Source organism: Phyllopteryx taeniolatus, chromosome 4, assembly GCF_024500385.1.
Source record: "Phyllopteryx taeniolatus isolate TA_2022b chromosome 4, UOR_Ptae_1.2, whole genome shotgun sequence".
In the NCBI taxonomy this organism is placed as follows: domain Eukaryota; kingdom Metazoa; phylum Chordata; class Actinopteri; order Syngnathiformes; family Syngnathidae; genus Phyllopteryx; species Phyllopteryx taeniolatus.
Window position 1 is genome coordinate 14802070 of NC_084505.1, and position 22648 is coordinate 14824717.

At 41.4% G+C, this 22648-nt stretch overlaps 3 protein-coding genes across 8 annotated transcripts in view; all 3 read right to left on the bottom strand.

Annotated features, from left to right (window-relative positions):
• Window positions 1-2491, bottom strand: part of cnnm2b (cyclin and CBS domain divalent metal cation transport mediator 2b) — a 65411-nt gene extending 62920 nt beyond the window's left edge. For all 3 annotated transcript variants that reach the window (XM_061769798.1, XM_061769797.1, XM_061769799.1), the window contains exon 1: window positions 824-2491. In XM_061769798.1, the coding sequence (XP_061625782.1) occupies window positions 824-2309 (1486 nt within the window). In that variant the 5' untranslated portion in view covers window positions 2310-2491. The remainder of the gene's footprint in view (window positions 1-823) is intronic.
• A 742-nt stretch (window positions 2492-3233) lies between these two features.
• LOC133476426 (arsenite methyltransferase-like) lies at window positions 3234-9369 on the bottom strand. Of its 2 annotated transcripts, XM_061769800.1 has the most exons (11): window positions 9195-9369; window positions 8897-8930; window positions 8341-8468; window positions 8108-8258; window positions 5872-6008; window positions 5698-5767; window positions 5502-5583; window positions 5293-5424; window positions 4996-5135; window positions 4792-4914; window positions 3234-3879 (listed from the first exon to the last, which is right to left on the bottom strand). In XM_061769800.1, the coding sequence occupies exons 1-11, from the start codon at window positions 9209-9211 to the stop codon at window positions 3772-3774; spliced, it is 1122 nt and encodes a 373-aa protein (XP_061625784.1). In that variant the 5' UTR covers window positions 9212-9369; the 3' UTR covers window positions 3234-3771. The 2 variants fall into 2 exon arrangements, with proteins under 2 accessions (XP_061625784.1, XP_061625785.1); XM_061769801.1 differs by lacking the exon at window positions 8897-8930 and having other exon boundaries at window positions 8108-8468; window positions 9195-9354.
• Window positions 9370-12662: 3293 nt separating this feature from the next.
• On the bottom strand, window positions 12663-22404 carry LOC133476427 (arsenite methyltransferase-like). Of its 3 annotated transcripts, none has more exons than XM_061769802.1 (12): window positions 22252-22404; window positions 21764-21932; window positions 18044-18077; window positions 17638-17765; window positions 17408-17558; window positions 15924-16060; window positions 15767-15836; window positions 15448-15529; window positions 15231-15362; window positions 14943-15082; window positions 14743-14865; window positions 12663-13138 (listed from the first exon to the last, which is right to left on the bottom strand). In XM_061769802.1, exons 2-12 carry the CDS (start codon window positions 21778-21780, stop codon window positions 13031-13033), a joined length of 1122 nt encoding a protein of 373 aa, XP_061625786.1. In that variant the 5' UTR covers window positions 21781-21932; window positions 22252-22404; the 3' UTR covers window positions 12663-13030. The 3 variants fall into 3 exon arrangements, 2 of the variants coding, with proteins under 2 accessions (XP_061625786.1, XP_061625788.1); XR_009788050.1 differs by lacking the exon at window positions 22252-22404 and adding an exon at window positions 14356-14568 and having other exon boundaries at window positions 13003-13138; window positions 21764-22101; XM_061769804.1 differs by lacking the exon at window positions 22252-22404 and having other exon boundaries at window positions 17638-17829; window positions 21764-22096.
• Window positions 22405-22648: the final 244 nt, after the last annotated feature.

Genomic DNA, 22648 nt, shown 5'->3' on the forward strand with positions numbered 1-22648 from the left:
TTGTGGTTGCGGGTTGAAGTGATGTACAAAAATTCAGGTAAAGTGTGAGTGAGGTAAACATCATGCGAATACAACACGCGAGGGGGGGTGGGGGGTTGAGGGTGTTAAGAGGCTGTTATTCATTATCCACATGACTGCATTCCAGGGCTGGACAAAAGAAGTTATCACCACCATCATTCAGAGGCGGGTAAGAGCGAGGGATTTAAGCAGGTTCTCAAACAAGATGCCCCCACCTGATAACCTTAAGTCTTGCAGTCACACCATTCCCACATGTCCTAATGCATTCACAAATCGGAGGGGGAGAGAGCAGGGGAGAGCGAGAGGGAAGAAAGGGAGGGCGAGAGGGGCATAGATAAAATGTTTGAATGAGAATGAGATGAAAGGATGGAGGGCAGCAGCTGAAACGAGGAGAAACTTTGTGAACATTAACACTGAAGAGAAGTGATGGAGAAAGATAAGGAGACGTCCCCTGCACAGGAAGTGAGCGCTAAATCTGTGGCAAGTGCACCTCATTAATGATGGAGCTGCATCAATGCTTTGTAAGGCTGGAAAAAGTGCGTCCCTCGACCTCAGGAATTCTCTGCGCTCTCTCGTTTTCATCCCTGTACTTTTAGATGTACACACACTTGACCTTACACGATCACTTGCATCCTCATTCAAGAGGAAGAGAGGAGAAAGGCCAATGTGCGAAGGTCAAGAGGGATTACGTTGGAAATGTCGTGTGCTTGTCTTTTGACATAAGTGCAGTGGCAGGGCTGATGTGAGGGGAACAAAACAACAAGAACTTTACATAATAGATGAGGACAGTGTCAAAGAAACTCACCTTTTTTAAACTCTTCCAGCATAGCATCCAGCTTGGTGTCATTGAAGACAAAGTGCAACGGGTGGCTATAAAACTTTGTGATGGTTTTGAGTGGTGTGCAATCATCCGGGTCAACAAAGGCCAGGTCCTTGACGAAGAGAAGGTCCACTATGTTGGACCTCTCGCCCTCAAAGACCGGAATGCGCGTGTATCCACTCTTCATGATTTCTGACATGGTGTTGAAGTCAAGGGTGGCATCCCCGGGTATCATGAAGCAATCTCGCAGAGGCGTCATCACAACTTCCACGGTCTTAGTCCTCAACTCCAGCGCACCCTGGATGATGTTGAGCTCCTCCTTGACCAGGTCATTGTAAGGATCGGTGACACGCAGCATCTCCAGAAGCTTCTCCCGGTTGTACACTGTTCCGATCTCCTGCCCCAGCAGGTAGTCGAGCAGCTTGCTCACCGGGTATGACGCAGGGAAGGTGAGCAACATGAAGAACTTAGTCAGGAAAATGGTGTTGGCACCCACAGCCAGGCCATGTCTGGAGCATATGGCCTGCGGCACGATTTCCCCAAAGATCACAATTCCGATGGTAGACATGACCACGGCAATCAACCCTGAACCGGCGATATCATCCAGCAGAATGGTCAGCGTTGTGTTCACCAACACATTACCGAGCAGAAGCGAGCAAAGTAAATAATTCCCTTGGCTTCTGACTGGTTCAATCTTTTTGGCGTAGTTTTTCTCCCTTTCTGTGCCACAATTCTGCACTATCTGGAGCTCCATGGGGTCCAGAGCCATGAGCCCCAGGTTCAAGCCGCTGAACATACCAGACAGACACAGCAGCATTGAGATGAAGATGACCTGGAGCCAGAAAGGCAGCAAGAACTTTTTCTCCTCCACTACGATCACCCTGGTGTCTTCGCCATCGTGGTAGATCCAGGTGTTCTCCGTCCATGGGTCGTGCATTCCAGCCACGGCAGGTGCGGAGGTGGCGATGCAAAGGTAATAGGCTTTGCTCCTCTCCGTCTTTCGCAGAGGTTTCACCTCTATCTCAACTATTCCAGACGTCTTTCGGTTCACAACAATGTTTGGTAATATAATGATATCTGAAGTCCTAATGCCACAAGGATGCAAGCCGGACAAGTCCTCTTGGCTGTGGTTATCGCCCGAGGAGCTGTCAAGGCTCGCCCCCGCCCGGCTCCTTTCGTGCTCCGTGAAGGCAATTTTGGACCAGGTCTCGTTGTTGATGTTCTGCCCGTACACTCTTAATTTGATCCGAGAGCGCTCACTCACCCGTAAGTGGCCTTTATCCATGAAGGAAATGTCGTCCGTGTCCTCCAGGCGGAGGCCACTGATGACGGTCTCCTCGGACCCTTCCTTGCCACTTGTCGGGGTGACAAAACAACCAGTGACAGTCAAGAAAATGAACGTCAACGCGCGGACCCGATTCACTGACGCCATTTTTGCAGCGGTGGGTGCTGGGGATAACGGCTCTGCCATAATGACAACCGTTGGCAAGCAACCTGCTGAATGAAAAGGACTTTTAAAAATCAGAACCAGTCGGAGTCCGCCTTCATCTCCGCCGAGGGTTGCCGTGACTCGCGCATCAGGACCTCTTCTTTCCCACTACGTGTTCGACAGTGGTGCCTCGCCAACGCACGGTTACTGGCTAACTCGTGCCTGCGTTGATTTCTTCCTGACGGACGGCGTCGGGGGCCAATCAGAAGAAGGCTACCGGCCAGGGGCGGGGCCTCCGCTGCCACAGTGACGAATCAAATTCCAAAACAAGTGCACCTCATGTTAAGAAATGGACAAGAGCCACTCGTGACTTTTTGTACAGTATATTCATGTGTAGGAGATAGCGCATAGTCTACATGATTACAACGCGGGCTACCTGTTAAGGAATACTTCACGACTCATTCTGCAACATTTAGCAGCCAAAATAAGCTCTCACTCTGGATAACTCAGTTTATTCATAAACATGTAGTTCTCATAATATATTTTTTAAAAGGCAATTTTGCCATGTCTAAGTGTTTTGTTTTTCAAGATTTTTAGTAGTTCTTAAAATTGTCCAAATGTCCAGCCCTTATACTGCAGTATGCGATTTCACCAATAGTATACTGCTATAACGACTTAGAATGACTCATAACTAATTGGGAAAAGTATGCCATGTTTTGGTTGAAATGACTGCAATTGCTCTTGTGAAAAATAATGTGAAGAATATGTTGTATACATCAACGTATTGGATGACAAAACCTCTTAACCGGATGTACATTCACAGTACTAACCAGAAAACTGTACTATGTTATAATGTGTTGTTAACCTGTTGATCTTCACTCATCTTTATAACCCTTGCCTCTATAATTGGTAACACTAAAAAGAAAGCGTCTCTAAAATTATATAAAGGTATTGTTATTCACAAAACAAAATCAAAAGCATTTATTTTCATATTACACTGACAAATTAAAATTAATGTGATAGACAAATTGATTTGGACACTGTTGAAAAACATTGAAATTGAGAACAAAGCAACTATATAAGTTGTTATAAAAATTGAAGAGGCAGATCAAAAAAAATACACAATTCGCTAGTTAAATTAATAAAGTAAATTGTTTGTTAAATTATGAGCACTCTATTAATATATATTAAACAAGTCTGAATTTCTCATGCTGTAGTAGTACAAAGATGTCTTAATGTTTTAACAACATACAGTTTTCAGAGAATACCTCGGAAATTCTACAATGTTATTCTAAAACGTCCTGTGTTCCAAATCACTTCTAACCAATTTAACAGGTTTTACCATACTGGATTTACTCCTTCACCCCGGAAATTGGACATCTATTTTGTTAGCTCACATACAGAAACACAAGAATTTGTGACATTCAAACTACTGTTATACTACAGCGTGATTACATTATGATGCTAAGACTCAGAAAATTGCAGCAGTGGTCTTTTCCCACAATCACTTGCAGCAGGTTCCAGACTGCGTACTGCAGCATCCCCCTGTGGCTGAGCCTGCACTCTGTTTCTGCAGCTGCACAGCAAGCTCAAAAGGATCCCCAGAGCCTGCCTGAATGACAAGTTCAACAAGGAACAGGACATCACACTTTTGGATTATATCAAGTGTCACCCAAGGCAATTCTAGGATGTGCAAAAATACATATTAAAAAAAAAAATAATTTTCCTATTTCTGTTACTTTCTATATTCAACATGAAAAATGTGTCCCATATCAATTAAGCCTCTGCGTCGGTTTACAAGTGGTGTATTGATTTTACATTTTATTGAGTTTGTTCATGAAATAAGCATATGACAGAAGTGGAGCTAATCAACAGTATATGTCTGCATAACAAACAAACATGGTTGAGTACAGTAAAGTATGTAACGTCATCTCACATCAGCGGACCATTCCAAAGGTTCAACCGTGAACTCTGATCTTAGCAGTACTATCTATGAATTCAAAATGCCAAATATGAAATACATAACTGAAAAGTGTTCTTTTTATGTGGTCTGAGCAGAGGGCTGTTGTTGAAACATCTAGTGTTGTTCATGCAATGTATGCATTCAAAGAATAACCATTACAGCTGATAAGATGGCATTCCATGAACTGGAGAAGAGAGCATTCCTTCCTGTTCAAGGTTCCCAGCATGACTCCACAGTCTGGTTATGACTCTGAGACAGCTGCTTGACCTTGTGCATGAGTGCGGACTTTATGTGTGCTTTGAGAGAGAGAGAGAGAGAGAGAGAGAGAGAGAGAGAGAGAGAGAGAGAGAGAGAGAGAGAGAGAGAGAAAGAGAGAGAGAGAGAGAGAAGGAGAGTGTTTGTGTGCGTGCACACGTGAGACTGTGCAGCATGTTTCCTCGACTGTGAGCACAGTTAGACAGTGGGCCTCTTTGGGCATGTCCACAATTTTAAATTGATACTACAAACATACTGACCTCTGGTGTTCAAAGTTATGACACATATTTTTACAGTATCACTGACCTTAGGTTTGACTTCACAAGGTTCACAAGACCTTCCTAGTGGCTGGAAAGTGAAGGCCTGCGCATATCTGGATTGGGTTAGGATGGAGGCTAATTCGCCATCAATCTCTGTCACTTGATTAGCCTGTCAGATGCAAACATTTGTGAACATTCAGTCGAAAGTCACTGGAACTCATCTGATGCTGCAGGAGCTACATATACAGACCTTGAAGGTATACTGACAGTCAAAGTGGAGGGAGTCCTCTGCCCCTGTAATGTTTCCATTATAAATTGCTTTACATGGCTTTCCGCTGCCCTTTGGTAACTTAAACAGACGGTATGTGGCAGAGACAAACTTGAAGTCACCTGTAATGCAGAACAAGTGAAAAGACATTCACAGTATATTCAACAATATTGTGTTATCCTGGTTGAAAATGAAGTTATTAGTGTAATCTCCTTTGACAGGTTACAATGACAAAACAACACCGCAAATTCACTGTGAAGACAGAAACAAGCATCACACCCAGAATGGCTTGCATTTCTTTGTTGTCAACAGCAATAACATTGGCTTTGACGAGCCTCGGGGGTCTGAATCCTACTTCCTCAGCCAACTGTAGCAGATCTTTGTACCATAGCGCACCACCAAAACCCTCACCTGCATTGAAAAATTGCAATATTATACTAAGCCATGTGTCTGCAACAAACATATGGCAGAAGAGTAATAATACACACCCCAAAGAACTTTGTTGTTTTTAATTTCCTCAGTTTGTCTTCCATTGCTGTACATGTCACTGAAAAATAACTCACCACCCTCCTAACCATCAGTAGAGCATGTACATTAAGTTGTTCATTTGTTAAGACATTCTTGTCATATCTCATGAAATTTGTTCGGACAATGAGACCAAAAGTGAGTTAAAGAGAAGTGTACCTTGAGCACGCTGAAGGCTTCAGCAAGGACTTGCTTCTTGTCTGGAGAAAGATTCACCACACAGTTGGAGCTAAGTAATGAAAAATGATTTCAAAACATTTCTACAAATACAGAGCAGTGGTTTAAAATGTGAAACTAACTGAAAGAGAGCAGCAGGCAAGAGGTATAGCTTACATGATGATATCAAAAGAGTTCTTTTCCAGAGCCGCCTCCGTTAAGGCCTCGATGTAGCCCTGGACAAAAGTCACATTGGGCTTCTTGTAGCCAAACTCCTTCATGTGAAAGTCCACATGTTTCCTGGCCACTTCAAGCTAGATAACAAAAGAGATTTCAATTAAGTTTGAGATGTCCACATATGTGATAACCCCGATGCTTTACTTGACGCACAGGCTGCTGTATATTGAATTAAAAACCAAAATATAAAGCTTATAGATGCTTCATCGTGGGCATTGGGTTGTTCTGCTGATATGCAGTGCTGTCTTTGTGCCAGCCTTATCAATCAATAAATCAATCAAATTTATTTATAGGGCACTTTTCATACAATGACATGCAACGCAACGTGCTTTATATAGTTCAAATCAATCTCCTCCGGCCACTTATCCAGATACACAGGGGCGCACACACAGGTAAAAATTTAAATAATAATAATAATAATAATTCGGCACGGTTGGCGACTGGTTAGCACATCTGCCTCACAGTTCTGAGGACCGGGGTTCAAATCCCGGCCCCGCCTGTGTGGAGTTTGCATGTTCTCCCTGTGCCTGCGTGGGTTTTCTCCGGGCACTCCGGTTTCCTCCATCCATCCATCCATCCATCCATTTTCTGAGCCGCTTCTCCTCACCAGGGTCGCGGGCGTGCTGGAGCCTATCCCAGCTGTCATCGGGCAGGAGGCGGGGTACACCCTGAACTGGTTGCCAGCCAATCGCAGGGCACATACAAACAAACAACCATCCGCACTCACAGTCACACCCATGGGCAATTTTAGAGTCTCCAATTAATGCATGTTTTTGGGATGTGGGAGGAAACCGGAGTGCCCGGAGAAAACCCACGCAGGCACGGGGAGAACATGCAAACTCCACACAGGCGGGGCCGGGTATTGAACCCGGGTCCTCAGAACTGTGAGGCTGACGCTCTAGCCAGTCGCCCACCGTGCCGCCTCGGTTTCCTCCCACATCCCTAAAACATCTGTGGTAGGCTGATTGAAGACTCTAAATTGCCCATAGGTGTTAATGTGATTGCCCATAGGTGTTAACGTGAGTGCCAACGGTTGTTTGTTTCAATGTGCCCTGCGATTGGCTGGCGACTGGTTCAGGGTGTACCCCCGCCTCCTGCCCGAAGATAGCTGGGATAGATGCTCCGGCAGGCTGTTCCACAGACAGGGGCCATGAAACAAGAACTAAAAGGCCAGAGCCAGAAGACCTCAGGGCACGCGAGGGTTTATAGGTTAAAAGCAACTCTGGGAGATAAGAGTGACCAAGACCATTAAGACGTTTAAAAACCTTAAAATCAATCCTGAAACACACGGGGAGCAAATGCGGTCAGTGATTTTAACACTGATATAATGTGCTTGCGCCTTCTGGTCTTTGTCAGAACACGTGCTGGAGAATACTGTAGTAATTTGTATTTGTAAGGCTGAAATTGTCTTTTTGGGAAGACCAGAAAGCAGGGTATTACAATCCAACTGGAGATAAAAGCATGCATTAACGTCTCTGTGTTGTACAGAGAATGGGGCGGGCTCTGGCTATATTCTTCAAATGATAAAAATCTATATTTTAATGCGTGGAATAAAGGGAGCTCGGAGTCTAAAATAATGCCCAGGGTTTTCACCAGTGAGGAAGGTTTTTAGGACAATGCTTGTAGTTTAGTCAGAAGTTTGTCTCTTAAGGCCTCAGGGCCGATGACTAAAACTTCCGTTTTGTCCTGTTGAAGCTGGAGAAAGTTCTATGCCATCCAGGATTTAATATCTAAATTACATTTAAAAAGAGTATCCATTGGAATGGTGTCATCAGGTGACAAGGCAATGTACAGCTGCGCATCATCAGTGTAGCTGTGGAAGTTCACTCCATGCAATCACATCTGCTCTTATTATTAATTATTGCAATGCCATACATTGGCATTTTAAGAAAGACTTCTAATGTTATTGCTCATCACCATAGCATTTCTACTGTTACTGATACAATAACTGTTGTACACATGGTTTTCCCATGACTCCGCCAAAGTACTGAAACATAAAACATGTGCATGCCAAGGTTTAGAGAAGGTCACATTAAGTCCACCTGTAAAAGTTACAGGGCATTTTAGGTTAATCCTGACATTTCAGCCAAAAGCCGGATATTCTCAACTTTTTGTGAGTAATTCAATTTAATAATAATAATAATAGTTTTAATTTAAATTGACCAAAATAGTTTACCTGATCCTCAGTCATGTCGATGCCAGTGACATGGCCAGCCTCTCCCACCAGTTGACTGAGCATGTAGCAGTCTCTGCCACTCCCGCAGCCCAAGTCCAGAATCCTGCAGCCCTCCAAACACTCTGGCACAGCCAGACCACAACCATAGTATCTGATGGGGAGGAGGAACCCCATTCTGGAATATTACCAAATGTGCTTTGCCAGTAAAGTGTGTGAACATATTCAGCAACAACCTGTCAGTCACATCAGGATGGACTTTCTTCAGAGCCTGGAGGATGAATTTTGGGAGGGGCTCCGTTGGAGCCACACAGACATTACTCTTTATATCTGACGTTTTCTGCAATGTCTTTCCATAATAGTCCTACATGAGAGGGTGTAGATGTTAATGTCACAAGAGCGGATGTTGGGTCAGTCACATCTGTGAGAACAAGAACTATAAAATACAGCACCACCTTGCAAAATCACATCTGAATCAGCTTTACTAGCCAGGTACTGTATATTAATCATATCAGGTCATTTGCTTTAGGCTAGTGGTGTCACTTTGGTACTATACATGCATATGAAATCTAAATATGTAAAGACGACATGCACACATTTATGGACTCAAACCACAAACACACAAATTATTTAGATTGTCAAAAGACTAATGCAGAGTTAGAATGAGTCAGATTAAGTCATGCAGTGAAACATTCAAATTGAAAACTGTGATCATGATCATGAGGAAGGTGACTCATTCGAAACAATTATGATAGGCGAAAGCGTTCAAGACGATGTAAGGCTTTATCCTACCTTAACATCCAGGTGAACGGTGGTATCAACAAAGCTTCAAAAGATTATTGAATCAATTATAAAATGAAATATTAAATATGACGTTCATATAAGGACAAAACCAGAAGCTAGGTCAGAATGTGCAAGTTAATTACATTAGTAAAAATCCCATGTTTAATATACGTTTGGTGTGTAATACTTCTGTACTTTGTCACGATACATATAAATGTGTCGTATCAAAAATGAAACAGACTCAACATTCTCAAAGTTGACTAAAAGAAATAGAGATAAGTTTGCTATGTTTGTAGCTTGTTGTTACCTTGCTTGTTCAGCCATTATCGGTGGTACAAGTCAAGTACACAATCCAGTGGGGAATGTTGTGTCGACTCGAAAAAGAATTCTGGGCACCGTGCTCAAAGGTCTGCGGTCAAGCCAGCCTCCAGTCGTAAAGAAGTCCAGCTAGACGCCCTTGATTTTGTTCAGACTTGGCATTACGGTAATAAGCGGCCACCGAGCAGCGAAAGCCACCTTCAAAATAAAGGCTGTCCAATAATAGCCCTACAGGGACGTCAATGCTTCGGATTTAAAATAATTATATTAAATAAACTCTCGGTTATAACGCAACCAGTCCACTTCTGGGAGGAAGTAGACTATCCCAGGATTGCAACCAGCAATGTTCATTTCAATCTTGAGATGCATTCCAAAATAAAGCTAATTTGAAATCTGCATACATGACTGCAAGTATATCCATCCATCCATCCATTTTCTGAGCCGCTTCTCCTCACTTGGGTCGCGGGCGTGCTGGAGCCTATCCCAGCTGTCATCGGGCAGGAGGCGGGGTACACCCTGAACTGGTTGCCAGCCAATCGCAGGGCACATAGGAACAAACAACCATTCGCTCTCACAGTCATGCCTACGGTCAATTTAGAGTCTCCAATTAATGCATGTTTTTGGGATGTGGGAGGAAACCGGAGTGCCCGGAGAAAACCCACGCAGGCACGGGGAGAACATGCAAACTCCACACAGGTGGGTCCGGGGATTGAACCCGGGTCCTCAGAACTGTGAGGCTGACGCTCTAACCAGTCGGCCACCGTGCCGCCGCAAGTATATCTTATTTAAAAAATAAAAAAAAAATAAAAAATTAAAAAAACAATCCCATTGATATCGCAAGACCAGTACAGATCTGTGGGACGTTAGACCAACCAAGGGCTCCACTAAAAGCGGTTTGATAAGGATCTGATATTGTATTTCAAAATAAAAGCCCTCTGAAATCTGCAAATTTCACTGTCATTACCCCTGATTTTAAAAAAGGGATTAAAAATAATCCTTTCAGTATCGCGACACCAGTCCAGTCCTGGAGGACACCAGACCTCCCCAGGTCTCCACCAAAAGAGGTCCCATCCAAATCTGATGTTGCATTGCAAAATAAATGTATCTTGAAATCTGCATATTTAAATGTCATTACCACTGATTTAAAAAAAATTGATAAAAATAATCTCTTCGGAATCACAACACCAGTCCAGTCCTGGAGGACACCAGACCACCCCATGTCTCCACCAAAAGAGGTCCCATCCAAATCTGATGTCGCATTTCAAAATAAAAGTCCCCTGAAATCGGCATATTTCACTGTCAATATGCCTGATTTAAAAAAAAAATCTTTAAAATAATTAAAGTTAAAAATTAAAAAATTAAAGTTAATGCGTTATCTTAGGAGATAAACTTACATTATTCAATGTATTTACTTCCTGTGGCGGCCTATAACTTCTGCTCACGTGTGCAGCAAAACTTAAGAGGTGTCACTGGTGCAAAGATGGACAAACACAGACTATAGGTAGTTTTATTTTTAGTTTAACTTGCTTGACGCTTGTTGAAGTACGTAATTTGCGCACTTTTCGAAGCCAAATTCAAATACCATATTAGTTGTACGTTTTTGGCGGATCATCTTAGAGTAAAATACCCTGATCAAGCTACCTCCACGGGGCCTCGCAAATCAACGCTGCTGGACTGTGATGCTTATGGGCAGAACTAAACCTGTAAGCGAGAGGTTTTGGAGACCTGGGGTGGTCTAGTGTCCTCCAGAACTGGACTGGTGTTGGGATACTGAAGACATTTTTTTACAGATTTTTTTTTTTTAAATCAGTGGTAATGACAACGAAAATATGCAGATTTCAGGGGACTTTTATTTTGAAATGCAATACCAGATTTGGATGGGACCTCTTTTGATGGAGTCCTGGAGTGTTCTAGTGTCCCTCAGAACTGGACTGGTGTTGCAACACCGGAAGGATTATTTTTAACATATTTTTTAAATCATGGGGTAATGACTGTGAAATATGCAGAGTTGAGGTTATGTTTTATTTTGAAATACACCAGATTTGAATGGGAGCTCTTATGGGGGAGACCTCGGGTGTTCTTGTGTCCCCTAGAAGTGGACTAGTCTTGCGATAACGCAATGATTATTTTTTATCTTTTTTTTTTTTTTTTTTAAATCAGTATGTGTTGACATCCATGTAATATTTGTAGGGTGTTATTTTGAAGGTGGCTTTCGCCGCTCGTTTTTGGCTTATTACCGTAATGCTTAGTATAAACAAAATTAGGGGCGGCTGGCTGAACTTCTTTTCGAGTGGAGGCTGGCCTGACCGCAGTCTCAAATTTAAGATGTCCGTTTGAGGGTTCAAAATGTACTTTCTGCACAAGAGCACACCCTGTGCTTCACTACACGAAACAGCATGAACCCAAATAGGGATCGATTAGGAAACCAGTCATAGGTACATTATATTTATTTAAAAAAGTTAAAAGGAAAAATAATAATAATAATAATTTTCAGCTACTGTATATTAAAAACAAATCAATAAAACGCAAATATTGTTTGTCAGTTGACAAACCAATGTATTGAATAGTATGTCATTGTTAATTATATCAAAAGTTTTTAATGGTCAATGAATACGACAATTGCATGTTGTTTATTATTAGGTTGATCTATTGAAACAGATCGGTGAAATCACTCAACACAATAGCGCACCCATCTCAGCCCTACGTATAATTGTGTTTTAACTACAAAACTTCCTCGAAATACTTTGTCCTGAAGTATATACTGTGTACTGACTCGTGATTTGTTTTTTCTCAGAATGCATCAATTTCCTTATTGACATGTTTCTTCAGTTTTGAGCATCGTGACAGATACGAAACAGGTCTAAAGTCTATGTAAGTTGCAGATTTGTGTATAAGTGGCCTCTAGAGATCGTCTCAATGATCTGGTGAATTAATGACATATCAATGCCATTTCAGTAGATTTTTTTCCTCTGAGATTTATGATGACTTTACAATTAAGCATTACTTCCAAACATATAATGTTGATACTGTAAATCACTGCATTGATATGTGTTGATGTGTGAGTATTAATTTTTAATGCAAGGTCATTCCACTCACATTTCCTAATCTAAATGATACAAAATGCCAGATGAAAGAACTGTGAGGATTATTTTAAAGTAAAGGAATACAATTTCCAAACGAATCACCTCTCTAAATGGAAATACCTACAGCAGTGATTCTCAACTGGTAGGTCGGGACCCTGAAGTGGGTCCCGGACCTACAGTGGGTGATCACGGAGAGGTAAGAAAAAAGTACAAAGGGTCCATGGCTTACAACGGTATCGACATATGATGTTTTAAAGTCAGGAATGGCCTGCAACGAAATAGTTTGCACAATGGTCTAAGAATCCGTAGGAGCGGAACTCTGTCGTAAACAGAGGACCCCCGCCCCAGGTCCAGTGAAATGATTAAAGTGCATCCCAAGTTGGACTTGCCTTTAATTTGGAAAATCACATTATTTTGACAGGTATGCATGGAAAAACTATTACTAGTAAGGGACTTTCCTAAAAAGAAGAAATCAGTGCCAAGATTTAAGTGAAATTCTTTGTATTATTCATTGTACATTTAGTTGTCATGTTCATACAGTTTCTTTTTAAGGGTCTCTGTAAGGTACTTTTGAACATGTATTTATGTTTTTAAAGTATGACATTTTATTTACATAGGCAAACATTTTTTCAACAGTTTTTAAGAAAATGCGGGTCCCAGGGTGACAACAGTTGAGAAACACTGATGTCCAGTCTACCAAGTGCTGACATTATGATGTTGGGTTGCTGAACTCATCCAACAATCACTTGCAGCAGGTAGCAGACTTTGTATTGCAGCACCCCCCTGTGGTTGAACCTGGACCCTGTTTTGGCAACTGCACAGCAAGCTGGAAAGGATCCTCACAACGTGCCTGGGAGAAAAAAATAAATAAATAAAGTCACTTTTGTATTTATATGATTCCAAAGTTTCAGTCAAGATAAAGTGAGGGATTTTGGAAAAATATAATTCATATTTTTGAATCTGTTACATTATATTCCTTAACAGTGGCCACCTCGTCACAGATTGTTTTTCCTCCCAAAAATCTTTTTTTCTTTTTTTGGGGGGCGGGGAAGAACCAACCCCCAAAACCAATTACTGGCGGTATATCCCCATTAATACAATAAAAAAAAATGTTTTTTTAAATTTAAATTACCCCCTCCCCAATGCAATTATAATGGGTGTCAATTATCTGCAGATTTTCGCTATTAGCGGTCTCGCCAATTCCCAATACCCCATGATGAGGTTCTTCATCTCTTATCAGACATTGGTTATTGAATAACACTAAAGTATTTCTATTACTATCCTGCAAATAATAAACATGTTTGATTATAGTAAATTATGTAATCCTGATTGCACATCAAAGGGGCAGTCCAAAAGGTATAGTTCAAAAAGTCCTTTTCTTGGAAGTACTATCATTGAACTTAAAACTCATGTTGTAAACAAGGAAATGGGGGAGGGCTGCATCTATCATGTTGTTTGTGGATGTATGCATTCACAAAATACCCATGAGAGCTGATAAGAAGGCATTCCATGAGTGAGAGATGAGAACATTCCTTCCTGTTCAAGGTTGCCAGCATGAATCCACAGTTTGAATCTGAGACAGTTGCTTGACCTTGTGCTTGTGTATGAGTGCATATGTGAGCGTGCGTGTGACAATGTTTTATCGCATGACTGTTCGCAGTAAGACAGTGGGCCTCTCAGGGGATGCCCATAATTTCAAACTGATGCCACAGACATACTGACCTCTGGTGATCAATGTCATTTAATATGTTTTCACGTATGCAGGGGTGTTAAAATTACTTTGGTTGCGGACCTCTTTGTAGTTATGGTTTCCCCCAGAGTGCCATCATGACTGTGAAACCATATAAACATAGAATGGCCTCTGGAGTATTAAATATACACAACAACAAAAAATCCAAACCTGGATTTTTTTTTTCTGCCTTAATAATAAAAACCTTCATTTAAAAACTGCATTTTGTGTTTACTCGTGTTGTCTTTAACTAATGTAGTCTTTAATTTTTTTTTGATGGGAAACATTTAAGTGTGACAAACATGCAAAACATAAGAAATCCGGAAGGGAGCAAACACCTTTTCACACCACTGTACTTATGTTTGTCGCATTTTTGTATCCGCTTTGTCCATACTCGGCTCAGACCGCCCCCGTTTCCTCCGATTGGTGGCCCTCCATGTAGAAGACCCAACCCTCACTACTTGTGAGAGCACATGTGTCTGTTATCTTGACAACGCTGGTTCGGGAGCAGAGAGGTGGAGGCGGAGATTTTCGCTTGCGACGTAGATAAGCTCGAGAAATACAAATGACCTGATTTTAGGCCTCTCGGCTGAAAAACGTCTGTAACTCAGGAATGTGTGGATGATTTTAATTTGTTTACTGAGGCATCATAAAGCCAATATAAGATCCCAAATACTAGAAAAAGTTGGTTTGGTAAAATATGGGACCTTTAAAGTATCACTGACCTCTGGTTTGACTCCACAAGGTTCACAGGAGCCTCCTGGTGGCTGGAAAGTGAAGTCCTGTGCAAATCTGGAATGGGTCAGGATGGCAGCTAATTCACCATCTACATCCACCACTTGATCTGGCTGTCAGAAGAAAACATTTGTGAACATTCAGTTCAAAGTCAACTGAAGCAGATCTGTGCTGAAGGAGATGTACAGACCTTGAAGGTGTACTGACAGTCAAAGTGGAGGGAGTCCTCTGCCCCTGTAATGCTTCCATTATAAATGACTTTACATGGCTTTGGGCTGCCTTTTGGGACCTTAAACAGACGGTATGTGGCAGAGACAAACTTGAAGTCGCCTGTAATGCAGAACAGGTGAAAATAAATTTGTTAGTGTGTGCTTATTCAACAGTGTTCTCTTGGTGGAAAAAATATTGTATTGCATTCTGCCTTGACAGGATAAAATGACAACATACAAACAGGTAAAGGTAGAAACAAGTATCAAACCCAGAATGGCTTGCAGTTCTTTGTTATCAACAGTGACAATGCTGGCTGAAACAAGCCTTGGTGGACTGAATCCTACTTCCTCGGCTAGTTGCAGCAGATCTTTGTACCACAGTGCGCCACCTAAACACTCCCCTATCGTGAGATTGTATAGTGAGATATTCAGGTGTGTGTCTGCAGCTTATGTACAGTATATAAGGAGAACATAAAAAATACTCACCCCACAGGATTTTGTGGTTTTTAATTTCCCCAGTTAGTCTTCCATTGCTGTAGATATCACTGAAGTAAAATTCACCACCATCCTAACCAACCGTAGAGCAAGTACAGTACGTAGTTAACATGAATATTGTTTAGTGATTTAGATTTAAAAACCTGGGAATTTACACTGGAAATTTGCATAATTAAAAAATAAAATAATTTTTGTGTCCATCTTCTTGCGCTCTCCCTCCAAAGTTGTCCATCTAACCATCCCATGGAAAGTTTGGGAAATGTAATTCTCAAAAGATATTGTTATCCCATTTCAGTGAGTTAAAAAGTACCTTGAGCACACTGTAGGCTTCAGACAGGACTCGCTTCTTGTCTGGAGAAAGATTCACCACACAGTTGGAGCTAAGTGATGAAAGATTGACCATTACAAATTTTCCATAACTACACAGCTTTAAAATGTGAGAGTGGGAGGCAAGAGGTACAGCTTACATGATGACATCAAAAGAGTTCTTTTCCAGACCCGCCTCCGTTAAGGCCTCGATGTAGCCCTGGACAAAAGTCACATTGGGCTTCTTGTAGCCAAACTCCTTCATGTGAAAGTCCACATGTTTCCTGGCCACTTCAAGCTAGATAACAAAAGAGATTTCAATTATGTTTTATTGGTCCTAATATGTGAGAAATAAACAAAGAACCACTTCTGGATTGTGATAGGCTTACGTTGCAAAAAGCTGTTATAGCACACTGGCGTATCTAGTCTTGATATCTATCGGGAGGAGTGTAGTTTATGAATTAAGTCGGCGCAATGTTGGCGAACGAAATTTTTGCTAAACAGTCAAGAATGGCTTCTCGTAAAAGCGAAAGATAGTGTTAGGTAGCACTTGTCATAGATGAGCAGAAACATCTGTGCTGTGCTTCTTCTCGAGTTGTGTAACCACTAACCACGATGGCTCAGTAAGTCATACAATGAAAGTAAGGTTGTTGTTGTTTTTCTCTCTTGCTGATGATAGCATGAGCGAGGCAATCAAAAAAATTACCAAAATAAATGCAGAAGTAAATTGGCGAACAGAGCAATTAATCTTTTAGACGTGATTTTTTTTTTCTGAACAGAAAAAGACAAGTTTCCCTGGATCAGTTTTTTTTTGCCAAAATCAACCAATGAATTAGAAACAAAAAGAATTTCCGTTATAATCGAAGAAGACTCTTCTTCAATGAGGAGCTGTAGTCCACCTCTCCTTACTCCTTCTTAGTTAAAGATAATGAGCAATAAACCGTTACGTTTATTTAGTATGTTACTACTTTATAAGAGTGTGTTTTCTCTTATTTCTATATTGTACTCTATTTATTTTTAACCACACACTGTTAAAAAAAAAGGATTGATTGCATTTCCATTCATTTTAATGGGAAACATTTCCTCGGTTTACGAACATTTTGGATTACAAACGGGGGTCACGCAACAAATTAAGTTTGTAAAAGAGGTTCAATTGTATATACAGTAAATAAGTTGTTTAAATAGATATATTGCTCCAGCTTGTGATCTGATCTGTGATTGGTTTAATTAAACTCGCTGATCTTGCAATAATTCAACATTGCGTTTCAGTCTGGGAACCAAGTGGCTTGACATCACGTATGCTTCCTAAGCAGGAGGGGACCCCCCTCCCACATTTTTCATAGAATAACTGAAACGTTCTATATCCTGATATATCGTTGTCGTGACATATCGTGATATATATTTTTTCCCCATATCGCCCAGCACCAACCCAAACATTTGGGTGTCCATTAGTCTAGCCCCAAGTGCTGCACAGATATTTATGGCAGTGCCACAACCGAAGCCAAAAAAAAAGCCATCGCCAAGGTGGACGGCGACCGCAGCAGAAGAAATGGTCGTGATAGTGTTGGTATTAAGAGGTGGATTAAATCAGATATATCCCTACAAAAGGCCAGGTGCCAAATGCACAAAACATCACTGATTCTACCTGATCCTCAGTCATGTCGATGCCAGTAACATGGCCAGCCTTTCCCACCAACTGACTCAGCATGTAGCAGTCTCTGCCACTCCCGCAGCCCAAGTCCAGAATCCTGCAGTCCTCCAAACATTCTGGCACCACCAGACCACAACCATAGTATCTGAGGGAGCAGGAAACCCATTGGAGAATACTACCGACTGTTATTTGCAAAGATAATTTTTAAAAAACTCAGCGACAACCTGTCAGTCACATCAGGATGAACTTTCCTCAGAGCATGGAGGATGAATTTTGGGTAGGGCTGGGCTGGAGCCACACAGGCATTACTCTTCAGATCTGAGGTCTTCTGCAACTTTTTTCCATAATAATCCTGCATAACATTACATCGATGTTGATGTCACACGAAGCGAGAGAAATGTTGGGTCAGGATACGTCTGTGAGGACGAGAACTGTAACAAAGAGCACGACCTGGCAAAATAACATTTACCATTGAGCACCAGTCAATATAAATAAATACATTTTTAAAAACGAATACGCTTTTTGGGTCGTATTGGATCTTTATCACACTAAGTGGTTTTCGGTTGTTAAAGTTATTGTAATATATACATCTAGGTTAAAGTAATGAAGAACATGCATGTTTTATCCTACCTTAACATCCAGATGAACGATGGTATCCACAAAGCTTGAAAAACAGTATTAAATGCATTACATACCATACTTCATATCACACGTTATAAAATACAGCATTACTCATATGCTAAGGCTGACAGAAGTTAGCTCAATATATACAATTTTTAAGAAAATTCGTACAACTCCCAAGGTAAATTATATGTTTGCTGTAGAATACTGCAGTATTTTGCAGTGGTGCGTAGAGTAGCCAAATATTGTACTCAAGTAAGAGTACTGTTACTTTAGAATAATATGACTCAAGTAAAAGTAAAAAGAAGTCCGCCAAATAATTACTTGAGTAAGAAAGTACTCAGTGCAAAAGCTACTCAAGTACTGAGTAACTTGTGATTTTTTTTTTTTTTTTTTATAAATCAGAGCATGAATATTAAATGAAATAAAAATAACTAAATTAAATATCCATCCATCCATTTTCTGTACCGCTTTATCCTCACTAGGATCGCGGGCGTGCTGGAGCCTATCCCAGCTATCTTCGGGCGAGAGGCAGGGTACACCCTGAACTGGTCGCCAGCCAATCTCGGGGCACAAACAAACAACCATTTTCACTCATATTCAGACCTACGGGCAATTTAGAGTTTTCAATTAACCTACCCTGCATGTTTTTGGGATGTGGGAGGAAACCGGAGTGCCCAGAGAAAACCCATGCAGGCACGGGGAGAACATGCAAACTCCATACAGGCGGGGCCAGGATTTGAACCACAATCCTCAGAACTGTGAGGCAGATGTGCTACCCAGTCTTCCTCTGTGCCGCAATATCAGTTCATATAAAACATAAATAAACGCTGCATAAAATAAAATCTTTGTAAAATAACAAATTAAGGCTCCAAGAAATGGTCTACAAGCCCAATTCCAATGAAGTTTGGACGTTGTGTTAAACATAAATAAAAACAAAATACAATGATTTGCAAATCATCCATCCATCCATCCATTTTCTGAGCCGCTTCTCCTCACTAGGGTCGCGGGCGTGCTGGAGCCTATCCCAGCTGTCATCGGGCAGGAGGCGGGGTACACCCTGAACTGGTTGCCAGCCATTCGCAGGGCACATAGGAACAAACAACCATTCGCACTCACAGTCATGCCTACGGGCAATTTAGAGTCTCCAATTCATGCATGTTTTTGGGATGTGGGAGGAAACCGGAGTGCCCGGAGAAAACCCACGCAGGCACAGGGAGAACATGCAAACTCCACACAGGCGGGGCCGGGGATTGAACCCGGGTCCTCAGAACTGTGAGGCTGACGCTCTAACCAGTCGACCACCGTGCCGCCGATTTGCAAATCATGTTCAACCTATATTTAATTGAATACACTGCAAAGACGATTTAATGTTCAAACTGATAAACTTTATTGTTTTTAGCAAATAATCATTAACTTAGAATTTTATGGCTGCAACACATTCCCAAAAAGCTGGGACAGGGTCATGTTTACCACTGTGTTACATCACGTTTTCTTTTAACAACATTCAATAAACATTTGGGAAATGATGACACTAATTGTTTAAGCTTTGTAGGTGGAATTCTTTCCCATTCTTGCTTGATGTACAGCTTCAGCTGCTCAACAATCTGGGGTCTCCGTTGTCGTATTTTACGCTTCATAATGCGCCACACATTTTCAAATGGGAGACTGATCTGGACTGGAGGCAGGCCAGTCTAGTACCTGCACTCTTTAACTACTAAGCCACGCTGTTGTAACACATGCAGAATGTGGTTTGGCATTGTCTTGCTGACATAAGCAATGCAAAAGACGTTGCTTGGATGGCAGCATATGTTTCTCCAAAACCTGTATGTACCTTTCAGCATTAATGGTGCCTTCACAGATGTGTAAATCACCCATGCCATTAGCACTAACACAGTCCCATACCATCACAGATGCTGGCTTTTGAACTTTGGATCCATAACAGTCCGGATGGTCCTTTTCCTCTTCGGCCCGCAGGACACGACGTCCACAATTTCCAAAAACAATTTGAAATGTGGACTCGTCAGACCACAGAACACTTTTCCACTTTTCATCAGTCCATCTTAGATGAGCTAGGGCCCAGAGAAGGCGGCAGCATTTCTGGGTGTTGTTGAAAAATGGCTTTTGCTTTGCATAGTAGAGTTTCAAGTTGCACTTACGGATGTAGCGCCAAACTGCATTTACTGACACTGGTTTTCTGAAGTGTTCCTGAGCCCATGTGGTGATATCCTTTGCACATTGATGTCGGTTTTTGATGCAGTGCCGCCTGAGGTATCGAAGGGCACGGGCATTCAATGTTGGTTTTCGGCCTTGCCGCTTACATGCAGTGATTTATCCAGATTCTTTGAACCTTTTGATGATATTATGGACCGTAGATGATGAAATCCCTAAATTCCTTGCAATTGTACGTTGAGGAACATTGTCCTTAAACTGTTCGACTATTTTCTCACGCACTTGTTCACAAAGAGGTGAACCTTGCCCCATCTTTGCTTGTGAATGACTGAACAATTCAGGGAAGCTCCTCTTATACCCAATCATGGCAGTTAATTGATTATTTGCTAAAAACAATAATCAGTTTGAACATTAAATATCTTGTCTTTGTAGTGTATTAAATTAAATATAGGGTGAACATGATTTGCAAATCATTGTATTCTGTTTTTATTTATGTTTAACACGTCCCAACTTCATTGGAATTGGGGTTGTATATTGTTTCTTCTTGTTAAACAGCACAATATTGTAGGCTCACCAGGCAGATTACAACAACACGAACAAGGATGCAGTGGATAGTATACACACCCCTGTTCAAATGCCAGGTTTTTCTGTTGTTGTAAAACAATTTTGACCAAGATAAATCATTTTAAACCGTTTTCCACCATTAACATTACCTACAATTTGTATAAGTCAACTGACATTTTTGGGATCTTTTTGAGAGGGGAGGTGAGAATAAACAACAAATAAACTTGAATGGGAGTGACTTGGACTTGACCTTTAACTTTCTGCCTTCTTGACCAGGTCACCATTGAAAAAGAGATGTTCTGTTTTAACTGGTCTTTTACTGGTGTTTAAAGTTTAAATAAAATAAAAATAAATCTGGTTGCACAAGGATGCACTCCCCCTTATAACTAGCACGTGGCTGTGTTCAGAAGTAACAGATCACATTCAAACTCATGTTCAATGAGAGTGCACACACACCTCCCACCATTTCGATTTTGAAGCGGGAAAAAAAAACAACAACAATACATGCATATGGCCTTACAGAAACATTATTTGCTTTTTTTTCTCAAGTTAGAAGTGGGGTGGAATATCCACATTTGGGCAGTGAAAAAACTACGCTGCACGTTAAAGCTGTTGTTTTCTTAGTCTGTAATGTAAACACGACTCGCTTTGATTGGCCCACAAAATCTAAGAGAAGACTTTGTGTGAGAACATGTAACTTTCTTGTGTCGTTTGATTGGTTAACTTGAATCGAATAAAGTAAAACGTATTCTTCATTAAAACTACTCTGACAAGTACAATTTGTCCACAATGTTAATTGAGTAAACTGTAACGGAGTAAATGTACCGCGCTTAAACCCACCTCTGGTATTGGGTCGCTAATACACATGTCGTATAAATAAAGATTGTGGATAGGTAAACAAAAAACAACAACAACAAGCAAACACTAAAGGCTCTCAATGCTTAAAGCTAGACTAAAGGAAATGGAAACGAGATGTTTGACGCTTCTTCTTACCTTGTTTTATCAGCCATTGTCGGTGGTAAGTGAGATTTGTGTGGAAAACTGTTGGACAAAATGACTGCCACGGGTAGGGAGTCGTCTCGAACTGAGGACTGACACGAAGTCCGTTGAAATGAAGGTTCAGAGTTCACTTCCTGCACCACAGCACACCGTGTGCACTACACTGAACCAGAAGAAGCACCGAACATGATGAGCCTCTTGCTTGGGAACTTTCTTTTCCTATAGTAGCCTAGCCGAGCGAGATGACCCGGAAGTATTTGGAGGATAGGTCGTTCAAAAATTCTAAGAATGCTTAGAAAATGAGGAAAGGCGCCTCGGTACAACCTTGAAGCCACCTTCAGCAATAGCGTAGGTTATTCCTGAGCAATCTTTACGGCAGTGATATTTAAAGCAACAGACCATCGACGAAGTTTACAGACTACACGAAGACTTTAAAAATCATGAAATCTTTTGATTTGAAAAAAAAAACTGTATTTACTGACGTTGGTTTTCTGAAGTGTTCCTGGGCCCATGTGGTGATATCCTTTGCACATTGATGTCGGTTTTTGATGCAGTGCCACCTGAGGGATCGAAGGTCACAGGCATTCAATGTTGGTTTTTGGCCTTGCCGCTTACATGCAGTGATTTCTCCAGATTCTCTGCACCTTTTGATGATTATATGGACCGTAGAAGCTCCTTTTATACCCAATCATGGCACCCACCTGTTCCCAATTAGCCTGTTCACCTGTGGGATGTTCCCAACAGGTGTTTGATCAGCATTCTTCAACTTTCTCAGTGTTTTTTGCCACCTGTCCCAGCTTTTTTGGAACGTGTTGCAGCCATGAAATTCTAAGTTAATGATTATTTGCTAAAAACAATCAGGTTCATCAGTTTGAACAT

Bases quoted from the DNA above. Each gene is read 5' to 3' on its own strand.
- LOC133476427 (XM_061769802.1), bottom strand. The intron at 17,766-18,043 runs GTAGGATAAAAC...AATGTTATGCAG, and splicing joins TCGTTCATCTGGATGTTAAG to GATTATTATGGAAAAAAGTT. The intron at 13,139-14,742 runs GTCAGTGATACT...TTTTTCTCCCAG, and splicing joins CTTGTGGAGTCAAACCAGAG to GCACGTTGTGAGGATCCTTT.
- LOC133476426 (XM_061769800.1), bottom strand. The intron at 8,469-8,896 runs GTAGGATAAAGC...CCTCTCATGTAG, and splicing joins CCGTTCACCTGGATGTTAAG to GACTATTATGGAAAGACATT. The intron at 6,009-8,107 runs GTAAACTATTTT...TTTGTTATCTAG, and splicing joins TCGACATGACTGAGGATCAG to CTTGAAGTGGCCAGGAAACA.